The sequence below is a fragment of the Suricata suricatta genome, chromosome 14, assembly GCF_006229205.1.
Source record: "Suricata suricatta isolate VVHF042 chromosome 14, meerkat_22Aug2017_6uvM2_HiC, whole genome shotgun sequence".
In the NCBI taxonomy this organism is placed as follows: domain Eukaryota; kingdom Metazoa; phylum Chordata; class Mammalia; order Carnivora; family Herpestidae; genus Suricata; species Suricata suricatta.
This window is the reverse complement of record NC_043713.1, coordinates 3,675,863-3,698,060: the sequence shown is the minus strand read 5'-3', so window position 1 is coordinate 3,698,060 and position 22,198 is coordinate 3,675,863. Positions and strand designations below refer to the sequence as shown.

General features: G+C 45.3%; 1 protein-coding gene across 6 annotated transcripts in view; it reads left to right on the top strand.

The window, feature by feature from the left end:
• Positions 1-22,198, top strand: part of ZNF407 (zinc finger protein 407) — a 473,145-nt gene that overhangs the window by 306,593 nt on the left and 144,354 nt on the right. The window contains exon 9 of one of the 6 annotated variants that reach the window (XM_029921741.1): positions 10,352-11,293. The exons of the other annotated variants lie outside the window; for them this stretch is intronic. Within the exon in view, the coding sequence (XP_029777601.1) occupies positions 10,352-10,371 (20 nt within the window). The 3' untranslated portion in view covers positions 10,372-11,293. Of the gene's footprint in view, positions 1-10,351; positions 11,294-22,198 lie in introns of those variants that run through there. 6 annotated transcript variants of the gene reach the window in all.

Sequence of the window (22,198 nt, the reverse complement as noted above, 5' to 3'; positions counted from 1 at the left end):
CTTTAAAATTAAATAGACCAAAAAGATGTCATATGATACATGTTAATCAGCATCTGAAATACATAAATCAGTTGAGTAAATTTGCAAAGTTAATATATTCCGGAAAAATGTGAAGAAGCAAAATATTTTAGCTTATCTAGACATGCTTGCACCTTTTTATTTTTTCCATTTTTTTCTCTTTCTAACTAAGGTTAAAAACGCTTAAATACATTCTTTTAATAGATGAAAATCCATCATAGTAAAGTAGTCACTTAAATCACCTAATAGCTTTTATCGCAGCAGAATATAGCATGCGCCCCGGCTAGATAAAATCTTAGTTTTGATGGCTGGTCTAGATACTTCTTAAAAAGCTCTGCTCAGACAGGTTCACTCTTGTCACAGCCATTAGTGCCATTTGTTGAGTAGCATGTCAGTGTGATTGGCACGGAGTCATTGTTTCACCTTATGAAAAATCGTAATTTTAATGCATGCTTAAAATAAAAACGTTATGTACGTGATTTCCTGTTTATAAAGGAAGAGGCAAGACTCCTTTGTAATTAGTATCGATTATTCATATTGCACGGAATATAAAATTGTATTTTCTTTTTTTTTTGTTCGGAGAGAACTGCTTTTGGGGGAACTGTCTTTCAGGATTTCCTCCACAATTGTTGTCTGGATCATGACGTTAGAATGAACTGTAGTACCGGCTTCTTTCCAGACGTCGGTCAGGGACAGATTTGGTTTCTGTTGGCTTTAAACAGAATCTGCGTCTCCCGATACAAACATAGGCCCTTGAGTCTTGGAGTCAGGTTTGTGTCATTTAATCTCTTAGTGATAAGTGTCTTGCAGTGATTAAATAAGCTAATATTTGTAAAGTGCTTAAAATAGTGCTTGGCATATATTAAGTTCTCTGTGAGTATTTAATTAATAAAATATTGAGCTGAAATCACTCTGGGTTCTTCTTAGTTGTGCCAGTAGGTGCCGCTCTGGAGTGGCAGGCGTGGGTGTCCCACGTTCTGTGTTACATTGGGAAGGAGCTAGATTGACGGCCTAACTTACATGTTCGTGTTTATATACCTTAGTCTCATGACTAGAAATAAGACTTTCTAATAAATAGACCGTTAACTTTAAAAACTTTCCTAATATAAAATAACAGAGATATGAAAATGCTCAGGTAGTTGGAAGTTCAGAGCACTGTTCGGTTAAGTACTATAGCTGGCCTCCCCCAAGAGTTTATTCTTTAAAAAGGTGCCAGTCTCATGGCCTTTCCCATTATCAGGCAGTTAAGCATCGTACTTTTACACCCTTTATCAGCATAAATCATTTATTGACTCTATTGGCATTTTTCTGGCGTGGCCAGTCAGCACTGAACTGGTACTTCTCCGTGTTGTACAGACAACCCACATCGGCGGGATTCAGCTTTGTCAGAGGAGCCTGGATATTCAGACAGAGCAGACTTCACGTTTACACCAAGGACCAGAGAAAACAGGTGCCAGATGTAGCCCTCTGGTGCACGCTTACTTGTACTGCTATTTAATAACTCGTAGGCGCCCTCCCTCCTAACGTGAACGTTGGAGGTCGTGTTTGCTACCAGGGTGGAAAGGCGCTGTGGTTCGTGCGAGTGCAGTGTAAACAGGGGTGACCGACCTGGAGTGCGGGAAGGCACGTGGAAGAGCATTGGCCTTGTGCGATCTGCGGAGCCGGAGGTGAGAAGGAGGCGGGGGGGGACGCTGAGCAGGCGGGGGGGACGCGGGGCCGTGAAGGGGACTGGGCGGGAGGCGAGTTGGGAGTGGCAGAGAACGTGGGTCGGACGCTGGACGCTGGGGAACTGAACCAAGCCGGCCCTCCGAGAGCGGCCCAACAGCACTTCAGGTTTCTTTTGTTTGACTTGAACAGTGCGGTAACACATCATCTTTGTCTGTATTTCTGGCCTTTTCCCCTGCACATGATGAGGAAAGTTTTCCGTGATGCATGAATCTTTTAGGTCATGAATCTTTCACCAAAGAAGTAATTTTGGTTTTAGATATGATTCTGTTATAATACTTAATGTATTTCTTTTTTACCCCAATTTCTCTGTCTGCGTCTAAGAAAATCTGTTAGACATTTTTGAGATGTCTTATGTTCAGTTTGCAGATACCAAATTTTTAATGTCTTTTTTTTTTTCCACATTGAAAAAGACATTTGGAACCCAGGGCTGTATATTTTTATTATTTATGGCAGAATCAATTTGGGTATGTTCATCTTCTAGTCGTTACGATGTCTACATATTCACCTATTACATTATTATGTATAATCGTTTTCACTCAACATAGTGGAAACAACAGTTTATCATAATAATACGGGCAAAATGGAATGTGGTTGGCCTAAAGGTTTTGCGTTCCACCCAAAGTGTGTGTATCTGGTTCCGCTCCATTTTTGTATGTCCGTGTTCCCCGTGTTCCTCTCAGTTAGTCCTGACCTTCCACGCAGGGAAGGGCACGGCTGCCTCCCCACGCACCGTTTCCGCCTCCTGAGCAATCGCGTTCCTGTGCCATTTCCTCACGTGTGCGCTTCCTTCCCCGTTGCTCACCAGCCGCAAGGCTTGTCTCTGGTAGGAATCCTGATGTAAAACCCCAAACCATAGGGTTCTAGAGAGCTGGGCCACACTGCTCCCACTTACAGGACTGCCCTGTAGACGCAGGTCAGGAAGGCACCCAGCAGTCTCAGAATCAAAGGGGTCTGACCGTCCCCGCAGAGCCCCACGCGGTCACGGAAAAGCCTTCTCTCTCTGCCCGCTGATAAAGTTTTGAGTGGGGCAGGCCTTGTAAACTTCAGTGAGCTCATGAGATTTATATTCTTTTGCTTCTTAGTATATTGCAAGTCACCTTTTTTTAAAAAAATTTTTTAAATGTTTTAATTTATTTTTGAGGTAGAGAGACAGCGTGAGCAGGGGAGGGTCAGAGAGAGAAGGAGTCACAGGATCTGAAGACAGCCTCCAGGGTCTGAGCTAGCTGTCAGCCCAGAGCCTGACGCGGGGCTGGAACCCACGAACCGTGAGATCGTGACCTGAGCCGAAGTCAGACGCTTAACCGACTGAGCCACCCAGGCGCCCGTAAATCACCTTTTAAAAGTTCTCAAGTGACTAGAGATTAATTTTGTTTGAGAATTTGCGACTACTTTTGCATTCAGACCTACCAGATTGCCATCAGACAAGTGCAGAACTTTGTCTGCCCAGAGCGGGCCCAGCACACCGTGCCAGCGGCGTCAGAGAGGAAAGAGTGAGCACCACAGGCGTGGACCTGGCCTTGGTAGGGATTATTGATTTAGTGGAGAGTTGGCATTGATTGAACAACCACACTAATAAATACCCACTGCTCTCTTAGGTCTAGAGAGAAAAGGTGTAAGGTGCTTGAGGAAGGCACGCAGGGAACTGATCTGCGTACGGCACTAGGTCGGACTCCCGCTTTAGAGCTCAGTCTTGAGACAGGGTAAGAGTGACGTGGAAGAGAACATTCCGGGCCCCAGGCAAAAGGGAAATCGCGAATTTGAGGAACCTTAGAAAGCCAGTGGGCTGTGATAATACTTTTCTAGTTGACTTCATCTTAGTAAGCCTCTTTAACAATAATATTTTCCTACTCTTTAGAGTATAACAAGGATCTAAAAAGAAACATTGAATTTATTCCATTTTAATCTAAATAATTGACCATATTATATGCGGTAATAATGATTACATATGAGCACTCAATTTGCCAAATTATTGGGCTTTCTTTTGAGAGTTTCATCTCACTTAGTTTCCAAAGCCGCCTCGTGCTGAGCGGTGAGGGGGCTGTGGGGTAACGTACCTACCAGAGCTGGCATCCGGGAAAGCAGTGTGGAGTGGCCGGTTTCGGGGCCACCGCCCTGGTGCTGCCGTTCTAACCTAGGTGACCGTGCCACGCGTGATACTTGGAGGAAATGTCCCCATCCCAGAAGTGTCTCATCAGTCAGGGTCCCATCCCAGAATCAGAACCATTTTGAGAGCTAAAGAACAAAGGGTTTATTACAAAGATTAGAGCTTTTGTGGAACTTAAAACCTTATGAACGGAGAGATTGAGTCCGGTTTTATGTATGAAAATTCACTTTCAACCCAGAAGTTTTTAATGTGTCTACCATGTCGCACACACATCACATGTTGAGTTTTCTTGGCAAAGTACAACTTTCTGATACATCAGGCAGATGATGACTTAAATTGAAGACTAAATCATAAAGATTAAGTTTTGAAACTTTAAGAATGTAACTGGACTTGAGTCAGTTCTAGAACCTTCACAGGTATTCACCTGCTCCTGGACCATGGGCGAGTGGTTTATCCGATCACACTGCACCCACCAGCCTGCCGGCCTCATGGCCCACGGTGTCCACAGTGGCCGAGTCACGTGGTGGTGTTACCCGCTGGACGCTCGGGGTCGGAACTTCTGCCTTGTGCTTCGCTAGCGTGTTGCCATTTTAATTAAATCCCTCTTTTTTTTTTTTTTAATCCATTTTAGTGGTTTCACCGGTGTCCTCATGAATGAGCCACATAAAATTCAGAATTCCTATCCTTTCCCCTTCAGTTTCTTTTAGAACCTTTGACCTTCGCATGCAGTTGGCTATTACGGCCATACAGTGACAGTAGGTTTTCTAGTGTGCCTTTCCCCAGACATGGTGATTCCATCCCCAAGCCTCACGGCTTTTAGCGCTAATCCGGAATCTCTGTTAAGAGTGTTTGGGACCACAGCACTAATCTGACTAATGTTTATCAGATGCACATTAAAAATCTAAAGTTTAGACTTTCTGAATCGGCTGCCTTTGATGGATTTCCTCTTAATATTTACTAGAGTGGTTTTCCACCTATTTCTTGATGCTGACTGTGATATTAACCTTTTGTAATTGAGACGCTCTGTCTCCTTGACACATAGTATGCCCTTTTAGTCATCCCTTTTTTTTTTTTTTACCACCAGTCCCTTTTAATTTTTTTAAATTTTATCCATTTACCCCTATAACACTTCGTTGGTACTTTTCAAATGTTAAATGCTGTCCCATTTATCCTTAGTAACCATGCTGAATTCTTCTGTCCTTTTTAATATTTAGGCTTTATTGGATGAATGTAGATTGCACCTTCTCTAACTGTGTCTTAAATAATTGCCACTTACGGGAATTAAGAACTACAAGGGGAGGAAAATGCTGACCCATAGACTAAGCAGAGGGAGAAAACGTCCCCACTGGGTCTAATTTCCTAAGAAGGACCATCAGGATAGTGGCGAGGGCCTGAAATTATGATCTGAATGACCTCTAGAAAATGATCCATCCACAAGGAACTCGCCTGTGTTTGCAGCAGGCAGAATAGGGGTAGGTAGCAGGCACCCCACCGAAGAAAGACTGCTGGCCCCTCTCAGCCCACAGGGAGAGAAAATGAGACACCGCAGGATAAGACACAATCCAAGGCTGTGAGGATGAGCTGGTGTACAGATACCTCTGATCCAGAAGAGGGGTTAACAAAGTACGTGAAACTCCAGACTTGCATTTTTGGTCCTGTATCATTTCTGTATTATTTTAGGGCTTAATTTCTGTTGTTTGTAATATGTAGACATTTATCTAAACCTGCATACCTAAACTATCCGTTAGACTTTCACATCCTCCATTTCTCTCATATTATTTTTTTTATTCTGTAATCTGGATTCTTGAGAGTGAATACATTAAAAAACTAGAATTGTATTGCAAGAAAATTCACCTTCATTATTAGGTCTTTGTATATTGACATAATCACTGTGGTGTTTTCTCTTTAAAACAAAGTATAAGGTAACACGTAGATTTTTTATATATAATGGTGTTCATTAGCTCAATAATAATCTGACATCAGAAGACCAGTATAGAACAGTTACTATAAACAATTAATTTTGTTTTCAAATCTTTTATGTATCAACGTCAGACACTTAATAATTGAAGTGTGAAGGAGAAAGATAAAGAAGTAGATGTCAAATCATTAAGAAGAAAGGTATTATATCTTTGTTCTAAAAATATTCATATGAATTGCATTTTTATTTTAAATTCTTACATAGTCTAGCAATGATGGAGACAAACTTCATAATATTTATATAACCTCATGGTTACAGAAGACATAGAAGACAGAACCAAAAAGGGGAAAAAAGTAAACAAAGCTTCACAATCAATTATGAGAAAATATTTGCAACACATAAGGCAGATACAGGATTAATACAATTAGTATTCCCACAGAAGGTCACTAGTTCTAGTTTACCAAAACCTACTTCAAATTGAATTTTTTTCAGAAGACAAGTCTGAATGGACATTTTAAAATGCAGGTTACTAGTCAGTATACATGAAGATGTTAAACCTCACTCGTTGTGAGTAATTTACAACAATAAAATGCCACTTTTTAACCATTGGCAGAGAGCTGAACGGTTGGAAGTGACTGTTGGTGGAGCATACTTTGGAAAGTTAGGAATCTCGTACATTGCTGTGGGAGAGTGACTTGCTAAACACGCTGTTGGATTTTAAACGGCACAGACCGTTGGTCTCAGCAGCTCTAGCAGAGCATCCTTCTTGTGGAACCAGTGTGTGGATGTGTAAGGATACTTCGTTGTGAGATGCCGTAACGGTCGGGAACTGGACCACGGAACGCCCCGCAGGAGGGGCTGTCCGGAGCTCGGGCCGAGGCGCGGCCGTGGAAGTGGAGCCGGATCTCGGCGGTGACCTGTGAGAGGCGATGGCAGGAAGCAACTGCAAAGTAGCGCGCTTCCTGTGACTGTTTCCTTCTTCCAGAAGGACAAAGAACCCACCCTGCGAGTATATGGGCGTGGAGAATCCTGTAGCTAACGTACAGAAAACTGTTAACTTGGCCGTCCGGGCGTACGTTTAGATGGGGAATGGAACCTGTCTCAGGATTGCAGTGGTTTGTTTTCCTGACAAACACATGTTCCACAATTTAAGAGCTTCTAAGAAGATATTAAGATGGTATGGCGGGGAGTGCCCCGGTTTCATTTTTTAACGTATGTACTTGCTTAGAAGAAAAAGGATGGATCTGACAGTGCGGGTCTTTCTGGATGGATCTGACAGTGCGGGTCTTTCTGGATGGATCTGACAGTGCGGGTCTTTCTGGATGGATCTGACAGTGCGGGCCTTTCTGGATGGATCTAACAGTGCGGGCCTTTCTGGATTTCCTACAACGTGTTCCTTCTTATCATTAGAAGAGAAGGCAGTGAACGCTGTTAACACGATTCTAAAGACCTCAGTCATCAGAACTGATGAAATAGACTCCTCCAGTTCTGTCAGGATTGCCAGCATGGGATGGTTACACACACACACACACACACAACGGAAGAGTTGTCATACAATGCGATCAGGCTGCTTTGAGTCAGCCCTGAAACGCCCTTCTGGTGTGACCCTGTGAGACTTACCCACATCTGTCGCCCTTCGGTGTTGCATGCCAGGTATAAAATGGGTTTAGAAACCCATCCGGTCATGGATATCATGACAGTGAGCTTCTTAGGTGGCATGATGGCATGAGGTCTCTGCAATGCTTCTTCAACAGTCCTTGCCAATTACGCCACCTGCCACGGTTCCCCCAAGAGTCTGACAGTTAGAGGAAATGTATCAGTCCGCTTGTCCTGTGCGGGGAGGGAGTTGTGGACAGAATGCCGTGACCCCTGCTCTCACAGGGCCGTCATGAGTAGGACTTGCGACAGCTCTGGGGCCACCCCCTGGAAGAACTCTTACGACAGCATGTGGACAGGCCTACCTAGGGGCCTGACCCATCGAGCTGGGGGAAGAGACCCCCGAGGAGGCCCGGGATGCCGGCAGGAGCCACAGCCCGGAGGCGCGGGGAGGATTTTGCAGTCAGTGGTGACAGGAGCGAGGCAGCAGGCTGTGTGGGGCCCACTCCGACCCGTGTCAGAGCCAGGCACCCCGTGCCTCCATCCAGAGCCTGGCGTGGGGAGCCCGCCTGGGCAGGACTGTGGGAGCAGAACTCCGCTCTTCCCAGGTGTCTGCTCCACACGGCTCACTCACGGAGACTTGTGCCCTCGGCCTCTAGATCCTTCTGTTCTCCTCCAGCCTCCTGACCCAAAACCAAGCCACGCGGCCCAGCCTTACTGGGAGAAGGTGAGGAGGAAGAGGGAACACGCCCTTCTGGAATGTACTGCATTTTCTTCTGTCGTTTGCTTGTTTCTTAGTCGGGTTCCTTGAACCATGTGTATAAAATGTGCTTTCCTCCCACAACATCTACACAGAAATTTGTTCCTCAGGGTGACACAGGGGGTGTGGGAGGGCACCGGCTGGGTCCAGGCAGGGGAGAGGGGCAGCGAGGGCCTGCGGCCAGCAGGGTCTGTTTCTATCACCCTTCCCCTTGAAACCACCAGGGGGCCGAGGCTTTCCTACCCTACGCCTCTCTGCCAGGGACTTTGCCTTGCGCTGTTTTGCAGTGATTTGTGATGCGCTTCCTAACCACAGAGGACTTGTGCTCATCCTTCAGTGCTCATCTCCATCCTGAATTTTCCTGACCACAAACTTGAGGCGGTCTCATGCGTCGGTAGCACGTGCATTTCAGTGCCCACCCCCATGCTCCTCCAGCCCCGTGGTGGCCCAGTGCCGTCACTCGTGCGTGTCCCTCAGCCGTTGGGTCCCAGGGCTCACTGTGCTGTATGGGGACCCGCATTTGTGAAGCAAGTTTTCAGCAGGGTTTCTCACTAACAACCCATTGATTGAAAGGCTAGGATAGCATTCCAGGTGTGGAAGGAGAAACACAGACAAATACACAGATACACTCAGACACACACAGTGTACTGTGGGCAGTTGGGAAGCAAGGATTGGAACACACCAATGACAAATAGGGTTAGAGTAAATCCAGATAAATCAGAGCTCCTGGAGTAACTAGGTTACACAGGTAAATTACTCCTTTAGGTGAGGAGGCTGCTGGGTCCTCTTCCTTCGTTTATCTCCTGGTATGTGAAGCCTACGCTTGATGACATGGACGCAGAGCTGCTCTTAGACGGGAGAATACACAGCCTCAGAGCTGAACTCCGCAAATAAAGGGAGAATTTCCCAAGCATTCGCGATGGTGATGGTGGCAGTGGCGGTGATGTTTATTGATGATTATTTTGCTCCTTCATGTAGAAAGTCCACAAAGCTATTCTAGGACTGGAGTTATTTCCCTTCTCATGTACGATTTCTTCATCTTCTCTGTGATTGCTACAAGATGGCAGGATGGTGTTAGAATAAAATCTGTCAGCCTAAAAATAATTATCCCCATTTCTGGATATGGATACTCGTGGGGCTAGCGAACACTGAGGCGATAAGCTATTTGTTGGTAGAAACTACAGAGAAAAAGGAGGTTGTGGTTTTTATGTCTACCTGATTCTTTTTTGCACACATCTTCCCTGCAAGAGGGAAAGTAGGCTTTTTTCGAGTCTGGAAGACGGACTGAAGCGTCAGGGACGCTTGTTAGATTGTCACACTTGTCTTTAGTTGATCTTGGATGATCTCTCAAGATGTTATATTTTTCTGTTTGTTTGTTATCTTAGCTGATCCTTGGTGACAGACACGGGGGCAAGGTTGGGAGATGTCCCTCCCCCTGGCCTGGCTGTGGGATCAGGGATCCAGATTGGTCCTATCATGGTGCTAAGCAAGCTGGACTTAAAATAGACAACACTTTTCCTTGTCTGGTTCTAAAAGTCTTTCTAATCTTAAGTTGAAAAAGAAAACAAAGTTGTCCATTTCAGAACATGCTTTTCATGAGGCGCTTGGTGTCTGAGCCCGAAGCCCGTTCTTGGAGGTCACTGCCGGCCCCCGTGGTGACTCTGGGCCGCGTGTTGGCCCCGTCGGTGAGCTGAGTGCCCGGTGTGTGTCTGCAGTGCCTCGTGGCCACTGTGGAGTCGGCCTTCCGTGCAGCAAGTGCCAAGTGTGGTCCTAGAGACTCACTGCTATGTCTGGGTTATCTGAATGTTTTCTCATCTTCTTCCAACATCTTCTAAAAACCTACCTCTCTTTGAGGAATGAATGCATATTAGGTCCTATTGTAGAATCTATTGTTAATTTGTTTTAAAGATTTTCCCTGATTCTACCCCCAAAGCAGTCACTTTGGAAATCATCAGGCCTAACAGTTACTGTTTATTGCAAAAATGAATTCATTACAGTAATTTCCACCCAAAAACGCCATTTTAAAATTTATATCTAGTATATTGTTATTTTCATAAGAATTCTCATTTTTCTTTAGCTGATTTATCTAGAGATTAAAGATGTAGATGTCCCTGACAGAACGATGAGTATAAAACTGTTTCCTTGCGCAGCTAACTTTTAGATTTTGTGTGAATAGAGCTTCAGCACATCAGAGTTCTCTTACTCACAGCTGTTACCTTCTGTACAGAGCACTCAGTTTCCATCTGACGACCGAGCTATTTGTCTGAATTGCTGCCCTATGGAAATTTCACAGTAGTTTTTAAGCGAACTGGACCATGAAAACCTTCATGTGTGTCCTCTGTAGAGGCGCAGACGTGGTTATACTGATGAGTGAGACTGCAGACGGTGTTACACTTGGCCATGTAAGTGACTGAATTCAGACAGCTTAGTTTTGCGGGTCCCTCCTAAGTTATCAGTACGTTGGACCGTCCAGTGAAACTGATCTACCGCTACAAAGCTAACACTAAAGTCGTGGGAGAACGAGAAGTGCACCATAAAGTAACGAAGAGGGCAGGCCTTAGTGCGGGCGTTCGAGGCTCCTGGCCGGCAGTCTGTCCTCCTGCTGAGCGCCGTACGTGACGCAGGGCCCGGTGTTGTATGAAGCAGGGCCCTGCAGGTGGCGAGGGATCAGAGACGAACTGACTTTAAGGAGAGTTTCCTGGCATGAAGTGGCACTCCAGTTTTAACTGAACAGCTTTCCCCTTTACTTCAAACCTTCACAAGATCATAAAGAGATACTATCTGCAGCTCCTCTGGAAGAATGTGGATTGCTAACAGAAATAAGATGTGATGCTGTGATGAATAAAACTTTTCCCGCTTCTTAGCATGCTACCGGAAGTCTGAAAGCAGATTATATCTAATCCATATAATTGTCGAAGTGGAGCCTGAGCGAGTATAAAACACTTGGTCCTTGGGCTGGAGTCCTGCGTGGTGTCTGCGCCGCACCCAAGGCGCCTACTGAGAACCTGCCAGCTTCTGTGTTCTTTTTACAGGAAGTAAAATTCACTGATGATTTTTTTTATTTTAAAAAGTGTGTTAATTTATATTGATTTCTAAATTTGTTATGGATTCTTTAGCTGAGAAACACAGTTCATCACTGAGCGTTCTATTACCTGACAGCAGTTGATAAAGCGTCCGTGCACAAAGTGCCAGAAAAGGTTAATATTTATTGATCTTTATGGTGCTACAGCCCATGTAGTGTTGCCATCAAAGATGCATGGCCACCAGCACTGGGATCTAAGACCGTACAACGCACGCTAGATCCTATATATTATCACCTATGCCAGTATTCGAGGCTTAAAAAATGACAGATATTTAACAAAAAGCTCTGAATGTGTAGCTATTCTGAACCTGTGACTTGAATTTAATATTTTAACATGAAACACAAGAGCACTTAAAATCTAAAAATTAAGCCTTGCTTTGCAAATAGCAATCACATTTTGCCTTTTCTTCCACTTAACTATATGCTATTGATCTGAGAAGATGCCCAAGCAAGTGATAGCTGAAATTATGAGCAATAAAGGGCTTGCTTCTTTAACAGAAAAGTGTGTAATTAGCAGAGAAGGGGGGAAAGCCTATGTTTAGTTCTACAGGAGTTTGAAAGAAACGGCTTCAGTGCCACACCAGTGTTCAAATGCAGCCAAGAACAGGCGTAGCTCTGGGGATCATGAGTTCATTCGCTGCTTGCAGTTTGTGAGTGAAAATTAGGAGCGCACACTGTTTTTGTTTTTTGCTTTTTGTTTTTTGTCTGTCTCCCTCTGCATTTCCCAGACAGAAATGCAGTCCTTGGTCCACCTAGAACTGCCAGAAACACGGAACTTTCCGGTCATGTGCTTTACTGAACACACTTCGAGTGTGCATGGTGTTCACAGTCTCTCTGTGTCATCAAACACCGGGTGAAAGGAGACACTTGATGAATTACTTTTTTAACCCAGAGAATGCGCTGCAAGTTGTATTTCCTTGCCTGCAGGACCCTGACTGTAAGTGAGAATCAGAACTAAATCCATATTGTTGAGATAGTTTTGAAAGTGGGAGGTGGAATTTATTTCTGCAAAAGATTTAATGGAAATTCTGATGCAAAAAAATATATGTATCTGTTTTCACCAACTGAATAGGTCGTGTGTGTTTTGCAGAATGTGTTTCTCCATCTTCCACCCGTTTGCACAGGCTCTGTTTTTCCCTTCCCTCACAAGCAGCTTGCCTATTTTCTTATGCTTATGTAAGGAAAAGAAAAGCGTTCTGCTTTTTGAAAGGGAAGCATCCATTGCCTAGAAAACTACTGTCATAGCCTAAATATCACTGAAGTGTGTGGCAACTTAAACCTTAAAATTGAAAAAATTAAACACTTCAGAGAAAATTCCTAACCCACGTTCTAAAAGCTGATGACAGTCTGCAGCATTTCCTATGAAGACTTCATTTTCCCCACCTTTTATTAACCTTATTTATAATATTGTTAAATTTTGTTCATGAATACCAGTGTCAGCGGAGTCTAATTCTTTAGTTTTAATTTGCCCATTTTTTAAAGTGATTTTGTCATTAATCTAATGCTCTTTCCCTCTCCCCCTTTTGAGCAGGCAAGGTTTCCTACTAAGAACGTAGTGACTGCCTTTCCTCAAGAACATTTTCTTTTCAATACAGCCTGGGTTTGCAGGCTCCCGCCCTCAGAGCTGCCTCTCCGGCTTTTTTTTTCTTTTTTTTCCTGCTCACCTTAAACCTGCAAATGACAGCTAAGTGACAGGCCCCCTAACTCTCCACTGCATTTCTGAAGTTAGACAGTGCTGCCATCGGCTATGCATTGGTATCCACAACACCTCACCTCCAGACTAGCATTACCTAAGGTATGGGCTGATACGTGAGATGGTTTTCTGACATTATTAATGAACTCCTATGTAAACTGCACCAGCTAGGAGTATACCACAAAAAGCAAGTGCACAAGGAAAGTAATGACGCACACAGGCAAGCGCACATTTTATGTAACAAACGGAGACAGAAAACGGAGAAAGAACCGTTATCAATCCATTTATTCCAAATTAGAGAATCATTAAGTTTTGTGAATAACAGTGTGAATAAATATGGAGGTTTCAGATTTCACAAAACCGAGTTACCATTCGAGCTGAGGGATTGTGCGGTCCTCAGAACTGTGGAATTTATTTTCTGTCCCGGCCCCAGGAAAAATAAACAAATCCTTTGAATTTCTCTTTTTTGTCAGGCATGTTTCATTTGACTTTTAGTTTCAAATTCTCCCTTTTAAAAGACTATTTTGTCAATTGTGGAAAAATGTGAACCGTCAGAGAGAAGTATCTTAATTCCGATTTAAATTGTTTTCTTGTTTACTTTGTGTTCTAGTTCTAAATAAAACACATATTCTAACAATTATATTGAAAACAGTGATGCATATTTTATAATAATTTATATGCTTCTCATTTTCTTTTGCTATTTTGGATTGAAGCTAACGTAAACATGGTTTTAGTGTTTTGGTTTACATTAGAGATGCATTCAAAATATAATATAAGAAATGATTTAAGTATAAGTGTGGCAGAAAAAAATTCAGATTTCAAAAGAAGTAAAAATAACGATAACAAAATGTCCTGGAAATAATGACTAGCTTCAACTTCAAGCAAGTAATCTATGTTGATATCTTTGAGAATGAGATTTTTAAAGTCCATTTTAATTAACCCTTTTAGTTGAGTTTAATCATATGAACTGATAGGCATTTTTGCTTAGTACTATCATAATTTTTTTTATTGAAAAAATGTTTTTGTTTTAGTGCTGGGAGTGAGGCTTAGTAGTCTAACTGGTTCACCTTGTCAATTTGATTAACGGAAGAAGCAGGTCATTGTTGGTCACCTAACAGATGACTTCTCCTGTCCCCCGCCCCCTCCTTGTCCCAAACCGGACTGTGCTGAAGCCATTCCAGGAAATTACCTTATGTTTTTCTTCTTTATTTGCGTCATTTTGAAAAGGGGGAAAAGCAGTTTTTTGGTCCTTTAGACAAGGCTCTTCTATATAGTTGCTTTTTTCCTGCTGAATTGTATTACCTAATTTTAGCTGAAGTCATCACTGGCTTCATGTGACCTGGGAGAATTAAAAATATTGTTAATTAAGAAGGCCCAAGTTCATGATGTTTTCCATGCAGCCTCATCTGAGCTGTTTGTTGATTGCAGCTCGTTTGGGAATTTGAAAGTATCATTTTTTTGTAGAGCTGGGCTTGGCAAAAGTACATAAAGTACTTGAATGGGGTATGATATGCACTGGCATCATTTATATTAAAAAATAAATCTGGGAAATTTTTAAGACCTGAAAGTAATGGGTGCTGGGGACGGGCTGCAGGGAGCCGCGTGGGGAGCAGCCCCCTACTGTTGTGCCAGCACCTCCGGCCCCCCCTCGCTCCCCCTCCCTTCCCGTGCAGGCTGCATGGACTCAGTGCCCAGCCCAGCCGGGTACCACCGACAGGTGGGCAGGACCCACGGTGGCTCGTGCAGCCAAGCCCCTGTGCCCCCGCCTCTCGGGGAGCGAGGGCGGGGGCTGTTCTCCCAGGGGCCCTTTGTCTCCACCGCTTTCCGTTCAGTTCTTTCCTCAGGTTCTTCTGTGACCTCTCCACCCCCTCTCCCTTTCATTGAGTCTTTCACACAAAAACACAGAAAACTGCTGTAAATTTCCCCGCCAAAGAGAGAGAGAGAATGACTTCCGAGGTAGAATAATGAAATGCAGAGCTAACAGTGGAACCCAGGACCCCGCGTTCTTGGCGGGCAGTGGACCGGGAGCCTGCCAGAAGACGAATTACTGATCTCCTGTTTTCAGGGAAGGTAATCTCTGCCATCTCAAGGAAGCTGGTATTCTCTTCTGAGCACTTCTGTTTTTTCCTTATCCAGCTTTAACTATTTACAAGAGCAGATTCTTCTCATGATTCTTTGTCCACTAATTTTCTTTCATGGGAGCCTTTCCTCAATGGCCACGTTCTAATTATATGTGCCATGGGAATATCTTGTCTTACTGCTAATTTATTATTACCTGCGCTTGTTAGTAGAAGGTGTCTGCTGACATTTACCTACACCGAGCCTTTGTTACCCGCTGCCCAGTTCCTGTACAAAACCCCATGTTCCAGATTGCTAGTGTTTCGCTGAGTTTTTGCGTGTTCTTCCTTTCTGACACAAAGCTTTGTAACCATAGACGTCACACCAGTGAAGTTTCAGTTCTGTCAAAATCACTGGTCTAGTTCTGAACTCCCTTGTAATACACCTTGAGTTCCCAACAATACCAAATAAGTTTCTTCGTATGCCATTCTGAAATATTTTATTCATCATTTTGAAAATTATATCGCTTAAAAAAAACCCAACCCACTCTTCCCACATCCATGTATTATCAGGCCTAAGGAAAGGCCACATTTACTTTTTGGGAGAGAGGGAAGACAGAATGGTGAAGGGGGTATGTTGGGGGTTAAAATAAACATCAGTCCTTTGAAATCTAAGCGTTTGAAACCTGTATTAGAAGGCCATGTAAAAATGCAGATAACTGTAATTAAAAATGAGAGAAGGCAACCCTTAGAATCTCCGTCCTCAAAATAAGATTTCAAATCAGGGTTAATAAATTCAGAAAATGAAAGAACAGGTACTATGATTTTTAACTCCTAAGGTGTTTTACATAAAGGTTTTATTCCAGAAAATTAGAAAGTATGCTGGCATATGAAAAGAAAGGACAGTCCAGAGGTTGGGAAGCAAACTAAAAAGAATCGAGTCTGGGGGCACCTGAATGGCTCAGTCTGTTTAGCATCCAACTTCGGCTCAGGTCATGAACTCACGGTTCATGGGCTTGAGCCCCGCATCGGGCTCTGTGCTGACAGCTTGGAGCCTAGAGCCTGCTTCAGATTTTGTGTCTCCCTCTCTCTCTGCCCTTTCCCCACTCATGCTCCGTCTGTCTCTCTCTCTCTCTCTCAAAAATAAATAAACGTTAAAGAAAAAAAGAAACAAGTTAGTCTACAGTTAGTCATTGTGTTGATTCATAGAAAATATAGAACCAGAAGCAGGAGAGATAGAAGTGGAATTATGTGACAGGTAAAGAGAGCAGGAATATTTGAAATAGCACATAAAAAGCCATTTCTCTTTTCAGTAGATATGTCTGCCTCAGACAAACACACATTTGGAATCAAATACTTACAGTAAACCATTGGAACCTTGTGGAAAACAAGGGGAAATTGATCAATGAAAATCCCACTGAACCAGGAGCCAGTGGATTGGAATCCAGTCCTGCTGCTCGTGGTCGCTCTGTGCATGAGTCCCTTAGACCCTCTCTGCTGTACTTCCCTGAATGTAAAATAAAGGGCAGGATTCTGTTTCTTTACCTGTTTATTTAGTGAGTGGCGGAGGGATGGAGGGAGAGGGAGAGAGAATCCCACACAGGGTTCCTTACTGTCAGCGTGGGACCGGATGCAGGGCTCAGTGTCACGCCCATAAGACCATGAATTTGAGCCGAAATCAAGAGTCAGATACTTAACCAACTGAGCCACCCAGGCACCCCGAGCATGAAATTTTAATAGATGAGCTCAGCGGGTCTTCCCAGGGCGATATACTGTAATTATGTGAAATTACGAATAATACTCCATTGCAGCCCGAATTTCCTGACAATCTCTTCCATAATTTTTGTTTGTTGAGATTATAAGGAAAATAAAATAGTAGTGGCATTCTCTAAAAGTCGGCATATAATATTCAGGGAATCTGAGACCCACTGCGAAGGTTTATGGGTTCGGAAGGCCAGGAGGACCAGACGCAGACAAGTAAGAAGCGAATCTGACTCCTCAAGCGGTCTTTTCCATGAAGGGCTCTGACAGACCCTGAAAGACCAGGGATGTTGCCCGCGCACACCCCACGGCACCCGGAACACCTGCCGGCATCTCCTGAGCACCGAGCCGCACGCAGGCATGCGTGCCAGGAGCTCAGCCCATCGGGCGCGGGACTTCTCAGTCCAGGATGACTGATCCCGTCTCCATGTCAGCTCAGAGAATGAAATCAAACTGTCTCATTATGGCCAAAAAACAAGACCCAAACCCCTAGTGGATTTTTTTCCTGTACCCTCCAGTGGTTTTGCCGGCATGACCTGAGTCTGATGCTCTGGGTGGCTGCCCCGGCCCAGTGGCTTCTCCGTGGCAGGAGAGCCGTGTTGAGCCAATGGGAAATGGATGGTGGGCGCACTGGCTGGCTGGAAGCAGGCTCCAGGCCAGGGAGTGCCCACCCGCACCGCAGCGGGCAGCCCAGGAGAGGGCGCCAGGTGGCTCTCCTAGGAGGCCTGCAGGGCCCGGAGGTGTTCCTGGATTAGCATCTGTGACCCTGCAGCCCCTGCCTTGCAGAGCCGCCCGCTGCAGGTCTGAGGGCATCTAGGTCTTTCTGCTGGAAAACCGCTGGACTGTGACTTCCCTGATCTCTACCTGCCGGCTGTGGTGTTGAAACATGTTAAAATACTAAGCAGTTGGCCAGTTAACAAGATGAGGACGGTCAGTGTCGTCTCCAGCACCTAGTAGGTCCTCAACGATAGTGGACTTTCATCTTTCTACTGCGAAGAAAACGGTAGGCCTCTTCCTAAGTCCCGCCTGTTGAAGTAGGAACCCCCGTGCCGGACGCCGGGCGCAGGTAGCACGCTGGATTCCTCTTGCCCAGGAACAGAGCACCTTTCCCCGAGTCCCTCCTCCGGCCGCTCCGGCATCACGGAGGCCTGCAAGCGGCCTGGCCGAGGCCGTCTTCAAGACCAGTGACGGCAGTGCCCTGTTCCGTGAGGCCGTCGAGGTGTTGACTGCCTCTCTTTTCCTCTGTGCTGCGTAGCTTTGGAATTAAGTTCTGTCTACACCGGGGGCAGCTCCCCTTCTCTTGCTGGTGGGAGTACTCAGAATGCACAGACTTCTTCTCCCTCACTTGACTCTCCAGGGTTTTCATACTTTTTAACAGCATATGACTTTAATGAGCCTTCCAGAAGCTTTAGAAACTTCTTTAATGACTTTGTTTTGACCTTTTGCTACTGCTTTACTGAGACTGAACTGGTTGTCGATATACGGAAAATTTGCTACCACAGTTCAGATTTTAATATTTTCCCATGCCGCTTTCTAAATTTTCTCGATTCTGAAATGGGACATACTAATATTATAACGGGGAGTAACGGTCTACGTTCCCTTCATGCACACGGTCTTATATGCAAGACTCCAAACCCCCTGTCTGCCTAGACTGAAACACCCGTGCTCCCAAGTATCTCCCAACGTCCGCGCCTACCCACCTTCACTTTCTTCTGTCTGAAACAGACATTCCAAACAGACGTAAGCTGAACACGGCCACTGCTTCTCCCATTCCTTGTAAACAACGGAAATCCCCGAAGGCCCAGCAAGTGCAGGGTGGGAGGAGCCAGGGCGTGCCCTTGGTCTGGGGCCAAGGTCCTGCGCTTGCTTTCCCCTCTGCTCTGGCCTGCTCTCCTCATGAGGCCTCAGACGCCTCGTCATCCTGTTAAATTGCTGGACAGTTTTGCGTGGGGATCTTGCAGAAAGTGGGCAAAGCCCGGAACGCTTGGTGTTGTGTCTCATGCCACCTAGGAATCCTAGAAAGTATTCATCATGCTTAATAGAGCACATGAAAACATTGTTAGGAATTTAAGAACACACACTACGTAACGATCCCCACCCCCCACGGCCCCAGGCATAGTCCGAGCTGGGGTGACCACCGGGGAAGTGGCAGTCTGAGCTACGGCCTGGGAGCCCAAGGGATCATTCTAGAGCGACGTCCAGCTCACTAAAAACAGAGGGACGAGATAACTTGGTGCGCCTGCTCACGTTTACGATCCCGTCTGTGAATTCTTAGTAGCTCCTGTGCGGCTCCCATTCAGCGTGTGTCAGGCACTGTGTCTGTGCCCCTGTTGGATTGTCTCTTTCCTTCCTGACACAGCCCAGCGGCTGTGCTGTCATTGTTCCGGGGGGACACAGGCGCAGGGGGACGAGGACCTGGCCCGCCGTCACCCACCGTTCATGTACCTGTGCGTCTCTCAGTCAGTTGAGGGAGCAGCCACTGCCATAGACCTAGAGGCAGAGTCCTGCTCTCGGCAGAGATGGATAATGAGAAATAAACGGTAAGTATGTGCTGCAAAGCTGCGTTGGAGCAGACGGATTAGAGAGGGACCTGGGAGGGGCGGGAACTGTTTTATATGCAGTTAGGGGACAATCCAAGAAAATGACTTGATAAAGCAGTTTTACCGAGATGCAGTTACCGCCCAGCCGCCCGCACACCCTTCCGGGGAGAATGCGGTAGGTGTGGGTGCGTGGAGCCCCCCAGGAGCCACCCCCTCCCTTAACAACAAATACAGCCTCTGGCCCCAAGTTGTGGGAAGTCCTTGAGCAGAGCCCGAGGGAAGTGGGGCCAGAGCCGATGTGTCCCCCGCAGGGGCAGGGGGCCAACCTGCAGGACTTTCCTTCTGACTCCGACGGGCCACGGACGGGGTGAGCGAGCCAGGAGCCCATGTTGGTTTATCTTGTGAAAAGTCACTCTGGCTTCCGGGTGCAGAACCGAGTGCTTGGCGACGGGATGGTCATGCTGGAGACAGCGCCCATGGGGCAGGGGTGGTGGCGGAGGGCAGAGGCAGGGTGGAAGCCGCCTTCTCTCTCAGATCTGACTCCTGAGCCTGCGTGCCGCCTTCTGGCCAAAGACCTTGGACGCAGGGGCAAGGCGGCCCCCTCCCTGTTTGTCGGGTTTCCTGCTCGTGCACCTGCCACGTGCTGCTGCTCCACCTCTGAGGAGACATCCTCAGACTCCTAACGTGGACTTCTGCAAACTTCCGGGGTGCTGATTCCCCTGGCGTTGCATTCAGTTGTGGGCAAGATTGTCTTCCTGCCTACGTGCAACGTTCTTAAGGGAAACATTCTCATCTTCGTGTCATGAGTCCACACGTTCACGAGCAGTATGCTTCATTTAGGGAGGTGCTTTTCAACTTTGACTAGCGTTCTTGAATTATGCTGAACTTAAAAGATTCCCAATATAGTTGTATAAAGAAATATAGATTTGTTTCAATCCCCCAAGAATGTGACAGCAGAGTAGTGTTCTAGCACCTTTCACAACCCAGATGCAATGCCTTATTTTTATGTCACTGTGTAGACTGGAAATTTATTTTTCATAGATCCCCTGACAGGAGAAATCAGGTGCATCTAAGGGCACTGTGGTACACTTCTTTTTTTTTTTTCTTTCTGGGGAAAAAATGGAGGGAGACCTTAACTGTAGGGGAAAAATAAAACCAAAAGATAGGCAAGAAGAGGAGGAAAGCGATGTGTCGTGAGTGAGCACATGTGCGGGAGCACGTAAATCCATATTTTAACATCATTACTTGTCATTAGAATGAAGGCAGATACCTCAGCTGATTAAATTTCTCTCTATTTTTCTGACATTAAGGTGTTCAAAATTTTAAAAACCAATTTAGTGCTTTAAAAAAAAAAAAAGGGCCCATCTCAGCATGTAACACAAACTAGAAAAACATTTTTTAATCATTTGGCTTGCTTAAAATCATTTCCAGAACCCCTCACTAAACAGTTATTTAGGAGAAACAGACCAGATATTATTCTAAAAGCGGTTATTTTTTTAAATGTACTTATTCCAATTCGTGTTAATTAATACGCAGCATAGTTTTGGTTTCGGGAGTGGAACCCGGTGATTCGTCTCTTACGTACAACGCCCAGTGCTCATCCCGCCCCTCAATGCCCACCACCATCTAGCCCCCCCCACTCCCCTCCATCAGCCCTGTTTGTTCTCTGTATTTAAGAGTATAGTTTGTCTCCCTCTCTGTTTTTTTTTTTCTTATTTTTCCTTCCCTTCCCTTATGTTCATCTGTTCTGTTTCTTAAATTCCACATATGAGTGAAATTATATATTTGTGTTGTTCTGACTTATTTCACTGAGCATAATACATTCTTGTTCCATCCACGTTGTTGCAAATGGCAAGATTTCATTCTTTATGATCGCTGAGTAATAATCCATTATATGCACATGTAATATAATACACATATATATATATATATACATACACCGCATTTTCTTTATTCATTTGTCCGTCGGTGGACACCTGGCTGGTGTTGGTGGTGCCCCCACGCATCAGCTGTTGGTGTCTTGTGGACGAGTGCCTAGGGGAGCCAGCCCCCGAAGGGAAGGCCCATCGGTGAGACAGAAGACACTTGGGAATAACCACTCCCCGGCACGTTTTTACTGTGCAGCAAAGGCCATTCTTTCTAGGAGCTACAGTGCGGTGTAATGGGTCAAGAAGGAGAAGGGGTTCGTTCCACTGATGCAGTCTTCAAAGACATGGTTCAAATGGCCTCTCCTCCAACGTGGCGGTAACTGAGAAGTTACCCAGAGGCACAGCGCGCCAGAACGGAGCCGCCGAGGTCGAGGTCTGCTCTTCATCACAGCTCTTAGGGGATTCCTCCAACTCAAAGCACGTGGCGGAGAGTGCATGCGGGGATGGGCCTGGCAGGGCCAGCGAACCTGTCTTCTTGCACACACCTGCTCTAGCTGGATTCACGTGGCTCCGTGTGCACACTGTCGGCAACCGGGCCTTACCTCTCTGCACATCACCTGGTTCCAGTTTCAGGAAGTTCATCTGTAGGTTGAGATGGGGTATTTTCCCCTAAAGGTCCCATGTTCCTGGCTCTTTTCCCTCACACTCCGTATTAGAAGTCTAATACCATTTTCAATTCCTCTTGAAAAATTGCTCCTTTGCTAGACTGTAAACTTCAGAGCAAAAAATGCATCCCCAGTATCCAGTTAATACAACTGTAGATGTCTCTTGTTTATTAATCTGAATAAATGTATCATGTCCTTGTCTCTTGTGACAGTGTCCCCATTTCTTCACAGTGTTAGACTGCAGGTGTGGCCACCAAATTTCATTAACTACTTTACCGTTTCCCCAATAATCTAATGTGCAAACTCAGTGTGCTTACTGTGATCACATTTTTGCTGTCCGTATATAACATTTGCAGTGCACATTATATTAGCTCTGGCTGATGCTATAGAGACGTGGGACAGGACACA